The sequence below is a fragment of the Aplysia californica genome, unplaced genomic scaffold (assembly GCF_000002075.1).
Source record: "Aplysia californica isolate F4 #8 unplaced genomic scaffold, AplCal3.0 scaffold00004, whole genome shotgun sequence".
Lineage (NCBI taxonomy): Eukaryota > Metazoa > Mollusca > Gastropoda > Aplysiida > Aplysiidae > Aplysia > Aplysia californica.
In genome coordinates this window covers 2,002,526-2,017,361 of record NW_004797274.1, presented here as the reverse complement: position 1 = coordinate 2,017,361, position 14,836 = coordinate 2,002,526, and the positions used below count along the sequence as shown (strand labels likewise).

The following is a 14,836-nucleotide window of genomic DNA, read 5'->3' as shown; positions in this document are numbered from 1 at the left end:
CTCTCTCTCTCTCTCTCTCTCTCTCTCTCTCTCTCTCTCTCTGTCTCTCTCATAATCATTGGATTTTGAGTGTGAACATAATAAGTGAATAATAATATGACGAATGCCTGAAAAAAAAACGAGCTGGTGCAAAACGAAAGTACACCAAGTCGAAAGTACTCAACTTATTGCTTTTCAAAACGTATCGCATTACCAATACCCGGGAAGTACTCGTTTATATAAAAATTATACATTGTCAATCATTCGATACCCAATAATAAAATTTCAATAATATTAATAATATCTATACGAATAGTGCACAAATATTCAACATTCATTGAGAAGAATTTTTTGTTTTACTTTTCTACAAACCAATTTGCAAGGTGTTCTTTTAAAAATAACCTTCAAATCTCTTCGTTCTTCTCTCCAAGGCAAGCCCAGGCGCACATGGTTTCAAGTCACTAGCGAGCTATAGTTGTGTAGGGACTATATAACAGCATTTCTTTTATTTTGGATATAAACTGTGAGAAGTTGTTTTTATGACAGTCTACTCGATATGCTATCGTTTTCTTTTTTGTCTATCTGTTGATTATCTGAAATTGTAAAGGTAGCATTAGCTTAGTCGAAATTTCTAGGCTACTGGTTTAGGGATTACATTCCGAGACCATCGCCCTGTGGACTTTTTAATCTCCACAAATGCTAGAATATGATTTTATCGTGTGGGTTTTGTGCCCCCCCCCCTTGAATTTTCATAATGTCTACAACATGTACCAAGTTTATTATAAGTTTTCGGAAATGTATTCCGCCAAAGGTTCTCAACTACTCAATGAAGATAGTTAAATAAGTATCGATATTTGCTTAGAGCGTTCGACTGTTCGAGCACTAAAATTAAACCTGATGCAAAACGTCGACAATGCGTCAATGATCAATGTCAATGCTGTTGCTTGCTGCAAGTCAGTAGATCTAGAATCTAGAATCTAGATCTAGATCTAGATCTAGATCTAGATCTAGAATTTAGTTGTTGTAGTTTGTAAAAATATTATTATGATAACAATAACAGAATGAGTATTAAAGTATTGAGCCAACTTCAATTTTTCCATTTTGAAGATTTGATTGAAGATCATCGGTTTTCTGTGATTCTATTCTATAAAAACTATGCATGCAGTCATCATGCAGAGATGCAGTTTCGACTTCTCCAATCTCCCCCTTCCTATAAACCAGACTCTTTAAATTTAAACACAGTACTGTACTTACAAGTGCGGAAGGACTTCCGTAACGAGCGACCACCCCATCAAACACAATAAAGAAGAGGCCTTTTTTACCTTAATTCTAACCCTAACCCAAACCCTACCCCTAGCCTAGGCCCTAGCCCTAGATCTATCCCTACCCCTAGCCCTCAATTCTGCCCTGTCTCATAGTGGTCGCTCGTTATGGAAGTCCTCACACTTGTTGCTTCTATAGTCTATGGTTACAAAGTTATTTTCAGGTGTTCTTTTTGCAAATAATATGGACTACTCTCTACAGGCCTCTAATAGAATCTCATTGACATAAAAAAAACTTAGGACTTAGGCAAGCAAGTAGGGTGATCTTGTACTTGTAGTTTGGTTTGTTAAAGTCCACGATCCATTTGTTTACTTCCAAAGAAGAAATCCAGAAGTCTTGATGACCAAATAGGCTACACAAAAAGAGCAGGGATGCACCCTAACTGCAAAACATCAAATTATGGTAAATGGCCGTGTGTATGGTAAAATCCAGGGGGGCATGCTGCTCATAACCCCCCCACCTCCATATATTTTTATTAGGTCAGGGGGGCAAGACCCCCTTACTTTTGACTTTAACGAACGAAACTACAAAATCGCCACAAGTTGGCCTAGAATCTAGATCTAGATCTATAGGTCTAGTTTAGGCGGATGAAAGTCTTGCTTTGTTTTGAAATTCGCAGTGGCTACGTTCACGGCTCCGTGAACGTAGTCTACGTTCACGTTCACAGCGCCGTGAACATAGTTGGCAGGCTACATTCACGGCGCCCTGAATGCGTTTTACAGGTGCTGTTGAAGCTACGTTCAGGGCATTCAAGCTTCGTTTAGATGGAGCGCGCACTGCCCTTTTATATTAAGTAGCCTGTGGTTTTAGTCAGTGATGACTGACGTATTTTCAAATATTTTGGCCTGCTTCAAACATTCCATCCTATAAGGTGCAGGAAAACGAAGAACCCTTACAGAATTGATGATAGGATATGGAAAATTGGATACGGTACATGAGAAACAAGAGGTGAGAGATGGGAAACAGAAGGTGGGATTCGGAAGATGGGACTGATCATAGAATAGGCCTACTATAACTATAACTATAATGACTTCTTTAAACAACGGAACGTTGGTGAAAACATCACCAACTTTGAAGCGTGCCATCTCCTTGTTGTTGTTGTACGATCTGGACTTTGCAGATGACTTGGCACTTCTGTCGCACTCTCAGGAACAGATGCAAGCAAAGATGACAATTTTAAACAGCCTATCCGAGTCTGTTGGATTGAGGATCCACCCCGGAAAGTCGAAGGTCCTAAGGATAGATGCACGGCGAAAGGAGCAGGTCACAGTACAAGGAAATGCACTTGAAGTCGTCGAATCCTTCTGCTATCTTGGGAGTATAATTGACAGAGAGGGAGGAACAGGCGCTGAAATAAAGTCCCACATTGGAAAGGCACAGGCTGCATTTATTTCTTTGAGCAGGATTTGGAGGACCAGGGATATCTCATTACGAACAAAGCTTAGAATTTTCAACTCAAATGGGAGGTCAGTCTTGTTGTATGGATGTGAGACGTGGAACTCATCCCATATGTGCATAAGAAAGAGGATCCAGGTTTTCTTGAACAAGTGTCTGAGGAGGCTGCTGAGGATCAAATGGACAGACAAGATCACCAACGAGGAAGTATTAAGAAGAACCAGACAGAGCCCGGTCAGAGATGAGGTGGGAAGAAGACGTTGGCGATGGATTGGACACACTCTCAGGAAGTCAAGCAGCTGCATAACAAGAAAAGTGTTAGATTGGAACCCACAGGGTAAAAGATCAAGGGGAAGACCTCATGGAACCTGGAGAAGAGTCACGGAAATGGATGTACAGAAAAGTGGGAAGACGTGGAGTGACATCAAGTGACTAGCCCAGGATAGGGAAAGGTGGAGAGTTTTTGTTCGTGACCTATATCCTGCCCCAGGGTGAGAAAGGCAATGATGATCTCCTTGTGCATGAAGACCATTCATGCGCCAAGCGCCACAGAAGCAGAATTGTGTGCAAAGTAGAGTATAATACAGTAGAACACGGCTATTATAGCAGGACTTTTGGTTCCAGAAAAAATGTCCTCTAACTAATGCTAAGAGGAATTACCTAAATTTTTTTTACAAATCCACATGATTGCCTCCCTTCCATATACAGTCAAACCTGTGTAAGACGGCCACCCACTGTCAAGGAGAAAAGTGGCCGTATAAGACAGGTGACCGTCTTAGGCAGGACTGATCAAGATGAAGAAAACAAACCATTCCCATCTGAGGTCCGAATCGAAAGTAGCCGCATTGTTGTTTTTGTTGTTGTTGTTGTTGTTGGTTTGTATTTTGTTCGTAATTTTTATTTTGTTGCTGATTTTGCACAAGGGTGACAATAAAACGAAATGTATCAGACGAGGAAGACCGAGTGCCATGTTAAAACAAACACATGGGTCGCCACCACTCAGAGAACGAGCGACGCTTCTGTCACAAGTTCATGTTGACGTCCTTTGTTACTTTGTTACAGACTGGGTAAACAGTGACCACTCATCTCACTTACGATTTGTGTACGAGTTCTGGGCGGGGCTTATGGGTTATGAGGGATCACACGCTTATCTTGCCAGCAGTGAAAATTTGTTACCTATTGGTCAACAGTGGGAGGGGCCAACGCAACATGATCGGTTGGAGGCACTACCTCTAACAACAACGACAGGTGATTGAATTATGACGGCTCGCCCACAACGCCAGGGGTCAATGCACAATTTATGACAAAATGTAATGGAGTCACTAAGGTGGCCGTCTAAGACAGGTGTTATTGCTTAGTGTGATAGGGGTTGTGTGTTGAAATATGGTGGCCGCGGCCACGTTGGACAGGTGCCCGTTTTACACAGTTAAATTATATGGAAAAAACGCAAGGGGGGAAATGGAAAGTGGCCGTTTGTACAGGTGGCCGTCTTATTGAGGTGGCCGTCAGGGCAGATTTGACTGTATCTGTAAGTTTGCGATTTAGATTGGTCTTCCTTTTCTTGCCAACTTTGTTGATTATCTTGGCTTTTTAAAGTTTGAGTAAGAATCATTTCCATAGCTTAAGTATTTGTTGGAAGCCATCTCTTTTCGTCAGTCTTGTTGCTTGTACCGGTAGGCTTTACTGTAAAACTGGTGAGGTGGATGCACCTGAGGATCAACGATCACAATTCGATGAATCGGGAATCACGCACTACACACTCTCCTCTTCTTTTACTTTTTGCCGTAGCCTAGGCCTAAGGCTAGACTATGGCACATCATTTTTCAGGGCTGAGAATTGTCCGCTTAAAGGAGGAATTTTGCTCATTGCAACACCGCCGTCTGCTCATCCGAACGTCTCTTCCTCCTTTTTTCCCCGAGTTTTGTATTCATAATAATAATATTGTAGTAAGAATTTAAAAAACGAATTGAATAAAAGACGATAATAATTTTAGACATTTTTTTTACTGGACGAAACCGAGGTGCATCCGTGTGTCGGCCGATACCATTTAAATCGAGTACTTTTTATTCTTCTTCATTACTGGTAGAATCGCATTCAGTTTTGTGACAATCGAGTACCGGTAGTTACTTGGCAATCCCGCCGGACCCCCCTAGTTTTCAGCCTTTTTTGTGGAATGACATTCTCAGCCCTGCTTTTGGAGTGGCTCAGGTAACAATGCGTCTCTCCACACCATCTCTCTCTGAGTCTGTCGCCTGCCCAACCTTACTCATCACTGGACTAGCCAATCTCAACGCAGCACCGCTGACTACCTGTTAAGAGTCCGCCTACAGCCCCCACCCCCTTCCCCCCCAGCTAGAGCTCTCCCGATCTCTCCCGCTTAGACGTCGTATAAGTATATGTAGCCATTTGTTTTGTTTCACAAAAAATTCAGGACATCGGTCAATAACTTAGCCCAATAACTTTTTGATCCAGAGCTTTTTTAGTAAGGTGACTGCTAAGACTGCCTGTGTTGTTAATTGCAGTGACTACTTTTTATTTATTTTTTTTTTTAAATTTTTGAACATTGAATTTTATACCTTTTTTCAAAACATCATGACAAATAATCTAGCTGTGACAGACTTGTACTTTGATATCTGGTGTGTTTATTATAAATTGTTCTTGTGTTATTCTTGATTGTGTCGAAAGGGCATTGCAGTTGGTTAAATGGTTCAGATTTTATAAATATAATTTTGAAAAAAACCCACAACCTTCTGTCTTCGGTGCTTGTAACATAGTAAAATCCTTCAGTCTTCAGTGAGATAAAACAAGGGTTAACCTTACTCCTAACTGTTAGCGTAGGGGTCCAGGTATGTAGGGTTAAGGTTAAAGTTAGGATAAGTAAGGCCAGTGAGACAAAAGGGTTACTCCGTTACCCTGACTCTAACCCTACCCCTACCGTAACCCTACCGTAACCTTATCCGAATTTACCTCATTACCCAAGTCGAATTAATGTGAATAAGATTAAGATTTATTCACATGTTGCTCATAGCAGATGATGGCATTAAATTTAAGTTTGGTGGATAAGAATGCAAAACTTTGAATTTTCATCACTGTTGGAGTTGCACTTTGTTGTGTAAATATTTAATGATGTTGAAGCCATTCAGATTTCCAAAGCCACTTTCAAGTGTACTGCTCTTTGTTTACTTTAATACTCGCTGTGATTGCAGTAATATACCTTTCTCCTTTTTTGTTTTTTGTACTAAACACCTGACGCCAGTGTGCTCTCTTACCATCCCTACGAGCTTCTCTCAACATTCATACATGATGAAGTATACCATGACATGCACTACACACACTTACATATTGCTTTGTTTCAGTTTTTCGTTCCCCTTTGCCCCCCTCCTCTGGGCTCCTGTCTCTTTCTGCAGCCTTTCTACTGCTACTCCTTGACTCCTTACAGCTGTCTTTCTGCCACACCCCTATCTTCTGGTAGGAAAGATCTACACCTTGCCTTCTCGGACAAGGGCGAAAAATCTCGGAAGGCCCGTGTGCAAGTTGCGCACGTTAAAGATCCCTTGGTAGTCTAAAATCGATAAGAGTAGTCTTCGGCCGCCACCAGGGCAAAATTCAAAAATTTCCTACCAACTTAAAAAGTATTAGGTGTGTCCAGCGCGCTCATATGACCTTATGCAGTTGCGAGCGCCGTAAAACGTTCGGACTTAAATGAATCTCTTTTAATTTTAGTGGGTACTGTTCTTCTTCCTAAAGTGTCTCTCTTTCTTTTGCAAAAAACATCTCTAGGGTTTTCTCTACTGTTTGAACCCACCATGATGTTCACGATGAAGAGGCTGCTGTTCATGATGATCTTGGCCTGGCTGACCCCAGCCATTCTTGGGGTGGACATTTCCATTTCTCGCTACGAGGAGGGCAGAAAACAGTTTCAGCTGATAGAACAACACTCCAGTATGCCGCGGTATGGTCAGTGCTGGAGGAATGCTATGGTCACCATACAGACTGGTTGCAAGAAACTGACAGATAGGGCACAGGCTAGACTTGCTCTCGCCTATTTGAACTGTTTTTTGGAGGTAAGAGATGATACAGTTGACCTGCAATTATGGCCCCTTGTTCAAGGCTATCACTTGTGTACAAACAACTGCTTCGTATTTCCACTTTAGTATTTTTCTTATTTTATCATGTCTTTGTCCAAGATGTCTACTTGTCTCAGACAATCCCTTTTGTCCTCGACAATGGATGGCCATCTTTGACAGTTTCACGACTGTATGCATTATATTATGTTTTGTAATTTTATTAAAGAGATTGATGACAATATACTGCTAAAAGCTACCCACTGTTTATGAGGTTTAAATAATTTTACCACTATGACTATGGCTGATGAAGGTATTTTTTAAATTTCTCAAATTTGAAACAACCCATCTTATACAATAATCTTTGGTGATATTTGGCACAAGTATAAAGAGGATGCCTGCAATTAGCTTGATATGTCCGTATATTAATGTCCATGGTATATATTTTGTACAAGTGACAAGTATGTAATTTTAAAAATAAAAAGAGTAACTATTAGGTCCTAAAATTTTTTGATTATATAGATAATGGTCTTTATAAAAGCATATTCTCATTCCAGATTCAAGGCAGAAGTGGTTACTCATGCTCAGAGGATCAAGATTTGGATGAGTGTATGAGTCAACTGAGGGAGGGAGATCGTGGCTCACTGGCCACATTCTTCACACACACACAAAGCATCTGCTACTTCCTGCAAGCCCAGATCTGGCAGGCGGAGACTGATAACACAGTGGAACGACTGGCCCAGAAGTCTGTTCAGGTTGTTGTCTACACTCTCCTCTTACTTGCTTGGTTGGAGAAGAGGCATCATAGCAGGTGGTACAATGTGATAGCTGCTCCTCCCTCCTCTTCAGGATTCATGAAACGATCTGCTTTCTGTATCATTGTGTGCCAGTTATCAGCTACACTATCCTCTTGATTAAGTGTATGTAAGTGTGTGCCTGTAAGTCGTGTGTATGTTTTTTTTTGTGTACTAATAATTATGTGTGTGGAAAAGATGAGTGAAAGATGTTACAAGCTGTGCTATGAACTAATTTGAAAATAACCTACTTGTGTCCTGCACACTCATATAACCTTACGCAGTTGCAACTGCGGCAGTTACGAGTGCTATGAAACGTATACCAATATATTTTTAAAAAATAGAAGATATCAGAGTCTACTAGGTTGCGGAGAGAATGAAAAATCTGTACCTGTTCATGTATGTTTCTCTTGATGAATGAGTGTAGGTTCAGTTGTAGAGCACTTGGAACATACACAGTGAAAAAATGCTGTTCATTTTTTACATTATTAATAAGCTTATAAACATTGTTGCCTTTTTACGTCAGATTATAGAAAGTAGTGGCGGATGTTTACAGTCTAATTATAGCTCAGTGGCAGGTGAAAGTTTCATTTAACCACTTGATGAGGGAGAAATAAGGCTGACGGGTCCATCTTCAGCTTAGAATTGCATATCTTGGTTTGCTGTAGGGCTCCATCAAGCAAAACGCAGACTTAAAAAATTCAGCTCTTGTCGGAGATGATGCTTCCTCTCATAGCATACCCCCCGGGGTGGTGCCACTGACTGAAGTGTCTTTAGGCCTTTCCCAAAGGGGGGACATTTCTCGTTCACGCACAGTAGAATTGTAAATGGGCTGATTTATCAATGTCACGCTCATAACTGTGCCTGATCTACAACAGGGAACTGCTACTTTTTCCTTCCTAATCCTTCCTATTGTCATTTTCCCTCTACTTCTTTTGTATGTTTGCCACACTCTTATGACCCACTATTTCTGGGATGACTTGATAGTCGAAGCAGCCTTTGTGCTGTTGAAGCGAGAGAGGTGAGCAGAGTCTGATTCACTGTAAGGACTTCTCTGCTGACGTCCACCCCTTGGCGCTCATATGACCTTTTGCAGTTGCGAACGCCGTAAAACCTCTACTTAAACAAACATCTCATAGCATAATAATAGTTAATAGGACTGATCATGTTTTATTTCAACTGTATTTCTATTATTCTTTTTTCTTTATTCTTTGTTTTTCTTTTCTATTTTCTAAGAGATGTGTTGATATTCTCTTGGAGCCTAAAAAGCTTCTGCTTCATGGGAATCTCAGCTTTGTGGTTTTGTAATAAAATTGTTTTTAATGTGTTTAGTGGAAAGAGATATATACAGTAGAACCTGCCTCAACAACCACCCATCAAAGACAATCACTTTTTCAAACGGCCACTTCACAACTCCCCCTTGCGTTTTTTTTTGGGGGTTGGTTTTTTGTATTTCATTAAGATGCAGTCCAAGAGGACCACCTGTCAAAGAGGACCACTTGTCTCCTTGGCAACCGTGTTTGTCTCAGACTGGTTCGACTGAATTCTCATCATTGATGGAAGGTGGTTGGAGGGCGCCACTGGTGGATCCCACGTCTTTTTCTTTCTCTCTCTTGTTTCTGTCTGTCTTCCTTTTTCCCTGCACTAAATGACTGTTATTGTATGGATATGCTTCGGTTTACTTAAACCCAACTTGTGAACGGTACTATAAATAGACTTACTTTCCTGCATTGAATTTTGATTTTGGGACATATTACATTGTAATGGTACCTTTATTTCAGGTGACGGAACTGCTAGACAGCTCATTTCAGCTCCAGAAGGACATGATCGTGGTTCAAAACCAAACTCTGGAGAATCAGCAACGACTCCTCCATCAGGCGAGCAACTTATCCAAAGACATCAATAGCTCCTCTCAGAGTGTGCAGCAGCTGTTTGAGGACCTCAAGGTAGGTCCTTCTGTGGGCTCGCTTTTCGTATTTTTAATAATTCAGAGCCATGTACAGTTGTTGGTGTTAAGAATCCTATGGCCTGTATTAAATTTTGATAAAGAGCAGATGACAGAGGCAGCAGTTGTTCTGTCAACAAATCTTGGATTTTGACAAATTTTCTAAGAGTAATAGGGGTCATTGTGGTGGTTGTAAGAAAAAGTATTCTCTTTTAAGTTTTTGCTTTCAGTATCTATTGAATCCGTCTTGCAGGTATCTTTAGAGATAACTGCTGAGAATTTGAAAGAAGTCATTGTTGAATTAAAGTTAATGTAACATAACTTTGTTTGGAAGCATGAGCCTGGTCATGTTATTTGTTCTAAGTAAAGTCTATTCTTTAAAAAAACATTTTTTTCAGAGGTCTACAGTGGAGCAGACAGAAATCATTGGTCACGTGTTTGATCAGCTGCTCAAACTGCAAAATACAATCCTGGGAGAAGTGTCTGGCCTGTATTCCTTCTTCTACTACTGTCTCTCCATCCTGGTGTGCTATGTTTTGACCTCCACTGCTCGCACTTCGGGTAAGTTAGCCTTGAATCTGTGAATTTATCAGTGTATACAAAGTAGGCAAGAGTTTTCAAAACTTACGTTTGTAAAGTACTGTTGTAACCCTGTTTACCAGTGGTTGCTGCTTCTTGCTATATTTTTGGCTACTGTAATGTTCTTAACAGATTACTAATAAATGGCATGTGTGTGTGTGTGTGTGTGTACTTTTGGTAGCTTGCTTTAGTAAGGTCTATACCACTGCTTGTCAATCTTTTTAATGCCACACCCACTTTTGCCACCTTTATATGGCTAACGTTTTCATATCACCCGTCCACATGTATTTCGAAGTGGGGTGTTCAATAGTACATGTCACTAAGCTGGTGATCCCCACTGCCCACCAACATTACCAAATTACCCACTAGTGAGTGATACTGCCCTAGTTGGCGAGCACTGGTCTTCACGGTAAAAATAAGTTGCATTTATATAGCTCATGTCCTTCTTGGAATATTTTATCATCACCTTGATAAACCTTATCCAGAAGTATTTTCAGACTTTTAGGGAGCAATGTAAGTCTAGGTACTTACACTTACTACCCATTACGCCATCTGGCGTTTAGGGCAGCAACAAAGGATCTACAGCTCTGTCTGTTTTGGGCCATCTTGGTCTGCGTTCGCCTCGAATGATTCCAGGACTTCATTTCAGACTCTACTGTGCGTCTCCAGGTTACTTTTGGTCTGCCCTTTTTGCGACGTCCTAAATGTTAGTCTAGGCGGGAGAAGATATGTCATGTAGTGTGTGTGGCTTGGCCACTGGCTAATTGTGTATCCATTTCCTTTCCCCAGGGGCCAGGATGTGGCTGTTCCTTATCATGACCATCAACTTTCTCCTGGAGCAGACACTGTTGAGGTGGTTCACATCTGCTGTGGCCAGCGTCTACGACTGTGACAACAATGTAAGCTCATTTTGTGGCTGACTTTGTGTTGTTTGATATAGAATTGTTCTGGCCATCTGTGTACATTATTCTTTGTCTTCCTCTGCTCTTCTTTCCCTCTTATCTTTCCAAACAGAAGCAATTTCTAAAGTCCGTTTGTACTATTTTTATGGTTAAAAAATATATTTTCTCTTCATGATGATTCTTATTAGAGTCCTTTCATATCTTGCTCTTTGGATCACTTTTGTGTTTGTTTTTATTAATTTTGTACAATTGTTCTGTGCAGTCTAAAGAAAGGGGAAAAAAATTGTTGGATTGATCTCTGTACGGAGATTGTTTGACTAAAGTGAGCACAATAACCAGCATAACATTATAACTACTGGCGTCTGTGGGTTGTAGCAGATAGGTCTTCACTGTGGCCAGCAGAAGATATGAGATCAGTTCCCAAGTGGGGGGATTCTTTCATGGAGTAATCCATGTCTGTCTGCTGAGATGCAAGGGTCCCTGTCAGTTCAGGTTGACCCTGACAGGTGGGGTTGAAACAGCCTGCCTCCTGAATGATAAAAAATGAGTCAATGGGGGCTTAACATTTACTATGATTATAAATAAATGTTATATCTGGATCTGTTGCACACCATTGCTGACCAGAAAGGTGCAAGCAGATTTTTTCATTTTAATGGATCTGTTTTTCTCCATCATCATCAGATTGGACTGGTGTATCTTTTTTCTAAGGAGTGACAGCTCTTTCAACTATTTGACTATTGCTCTTCTCTGTCCTATGCTCTATTGTGACTGGGACTTCTTTCCTTCTCCTCCCCACACGAAGGTTTGCTTGTACTGGATGCAGAAGTGTTGTCGTCACGTGTCCATGCTTTGTGCGCTGTGTGTGCTGTGCGCGTGTGCCTACTTGTACAGAGACATCAACGCAGTCAACAACGAGTTGTTGGTGGAGATCAGGAGACAGAACTCGGATATCCGTAAACTCATCTCGGGTGAGAAATTTTTGTTGTTGTCGGTTACATCAACCTTACAACCCCATGTTTCCATGGAATTGTTAAATTTTGTAATTGATCTGTTCAAAATACTATTATTTTCACGTGTAATGCTCTGTTTCAAGGGAAACAAACCATGATGGTGATGGTTCTTTTGTAAGGCATGATCTCCTTTTTCAATTGCCTCCCATTGTCGATAAGAAAAGCTGTTGTCTTAGACAGGTAGACGTCTTTGACAGTGTCACTGTACTATAGAAAAAAAACATTGAAAAAAGGGGGGGGGGGGAGTGGGAAGTGGTCATTTTTACAGGTGATTGTCTTGGACAGGTGGCCGTTTGAGCAAGCTTGACTGCGTTAGCAGTTCCTTTCGTAGTGTTGAAAGTAAGAGCTCAAAGGTTGCCTTGTAAAGGAGAGCTGCTTTCTCTTCTGTAGTTCTGTGTGACCCATAGCAGTCATTCTGGTTGTGTTCCTTCACTCTTAAGAACTTTTTTTCAACAAATGTGTGGTTGTTTGTGCATGATCTAGGCACATTTCTCAGTGTGAGATAACTGACAGAGGCAGTGAAACAGTTAGTTGCTTTGCTGTCACACTCAGATGACAATCTTTCTGCTGAGACGTTGTATCCCTCTCATGCGTACTTTTAAAAAAAAGTCTCCTAATCTCTGAGATATTTAGGGATTGGCATTGTCATTTTTTCTCTCGTTCTAAGGCCAGGTCAGGTATTTACCAATCATGTCAAGGTACCTGGTTCATGCAATCATGTTGATGCTCATTGCATATTTTTTTCCTCTGGTCTTTCACACCCCTGATCGCAGGGTATGGGGGATAGAGCACCCTTGATTATAAATATTTTACACCCCCATCAACTCAATTTTGATAATTAATAAGGGGGCTGAGTGGGATACAGCTTTGCAATGGACAAACTGAGATACTAGATATAATTGGTTCCCCACTTGGGAATTGAACTCCTGTCTTGTGTGAGCAATGGCGAAGAGCTTCACCATTATATATATATATGTTATATATATACATATAATATCACTAACTCTGTGTATGGAGCACCTAGTATTATCGGACTGGGAGGTTCCATGCACATACTGCTATTTTTAAAAAATCCTGGCAATTGAAAGTAGAGGAAGAGCTGGTTTGCTGCCTGCACAATGTTGGGAGTTAATTTTTCCCCATAATATTAAAGACTGGTCAGTGTAATTGATTTGGCCTTACACATAGACATCTATCGCTGTCAGTTTGCTGCCTCAACTGTACCTGAGATTTCATTAGGGAGTGTTGAAGAATAATTTGATATGACTGAAAATTTCCTAATTGCTTTTCTGTGCTTGTTCTATTCCAGGAAGTTCCAGCGTTCCTCAAGAAGCAAAGGAAAGAATGGGGCAAGATGGAGGTTTGTTATGTTTTTTTGTTCTGTTCAGTTTCTTCTCAAAGGAAAAGATTCGCATTGGAAAGTTTTCTTGCTGCTGACGAGTGTCTTTTCTTTGTAATTGACAAGTTTTTCTCACTGCTACAATCAGTTTTCTCACTGTCACTGACAATTTTATCTCATGGCTACTCACGGACAGTGGTCTTGCAAGGCGGGGACCTATGGAAAGGAAATTTTACACCATAGATATACATAAGGCCTAGCCAGGATGTGTTGCTCTCTTAAACTCATGATTTCTGACGCTTATCACATGTGGGTTGTTGGCAGGTTCTCTTTTGTGGTTTGCTCCTTCTTTCATTTTAAACATCTGCTGTCCTTATGTTTCCTCCTCCATTTTGTATGTTACTTTCTTGTAACACCTCAAATGCACTTATATGACCTAATTAAATTGTGACGCAATTGCCGTAAAAAGCTTACTGAATGAAACAAAAACTAAAACAAACTCTTATCACATGAGACAAGAAGAGAAGATAATAATCGCATCGTGTAATTGGGATTTTCTGATATTCATAGTTTTACAAAGTAATGATACAGTAGTCTGATCTGCAATTGACAGTCCCATTGCCGCGATAATTATTCTTTCTTATAAACAGGTGTTGTTTCATCTCAGTTGACAGTAGTGTTTGTTCTATCATTTGACATATTACAATGCTGGTGCATGTTGCTTATTATGCTGGTGTATCATATGAAATGTCAGTTACACTCTCAGTGTCTGATTGTGTCTCCTCAGGTCATGGATATGAGCATGTTGAGGAATTTTTCTGATTTTTGTAAAGTGTACATGGGTGGTTTGTTGATGCTCTGGTATGGTTTGCTCTGTTCCTTCTTTCTTCTCAAATGTCTAACGTCCTTATCTCTCCTTCTTTTCTTTGAACCTTATTTTATAGTACCGTAATACTTCTAATCTTCGGCGCTTATATTATAAGCTGTTTGTGTTGCGAGTTCCGTAAAACTAGTACTAAAACTAAGATAAATAAAAAAGAAACCAGGAGGAAGAATCCATTTTGTCCCCCAGTGGTTTCTGGAGTCTATGCTGCTGGTGAGTTAGTGTGTGTGCCCCGTGTTCACTTTTTTGCTGATGATATCAACAAGAGTGTCACTGTTTTTTTATTTGATTTCAGAGCCTGTCAGTGACAGCGATTACACCAGTGACGATAGCGAAGCAGACACAGATAAGACGTTTGTCTTGCCAGAAAACATGACCGAGGTCTCCAATGACAATGACAGCTACTGTACAGTGCAGGATGTAAGTGGGCTTGTTTATAAGCATGTGCACGTGCTTACGCAGCCTTCTTTTTCTTTTTGTAAACCACATTTTACAAAATGTAACTGATGTCTGTTCATTTTTCAAATCTTTATCTTCTTTCTCTCTCTCTAAACGATAGTTTACGAATTGTGACAGTTGTCTGTTGATTTTTCAAATCTTTATCTTCTCTCTCTCTCTCCCAC

At 40.5% G+C, this 14,836-nt stretch overlaps 1 protein-coding gene across 1 annotated transcript in view; it reads left to right on the top strand.

Moving 5' to 3' along the window:
* Positions 1-773: 773 nt before the first annotated feature.
* LOC101863067 overlaps positions 774-14,836 on the top strand; it is a gene marked incomplete in the record, with an annotated part of 21,418 nt that continues 7,355 nt past the window's right edge. Inside the window, 9 exon segments of the mRNA XM_035968546.1 lie at positions 774-932; positions 6,478-6,761; positions 7,319-7,516; positions 9,337-9,501; positions 9,899-10,061; positions 10,869-10,978; positions 11,784-11,949; positions 13,301-13,351; positions 14,509-14,633. Coding sequence (XP_035824439.1) covers positions 908-932; positions 6,478-6,761; positions 7,319-7,516; positions 9,337-9,501; positions 9,899-10,061; positions 10,869-10,978; positions 11,784-11,949; positions 13,301-13,351; positions 14,509-14,633 — 1,287 coding nt within the window.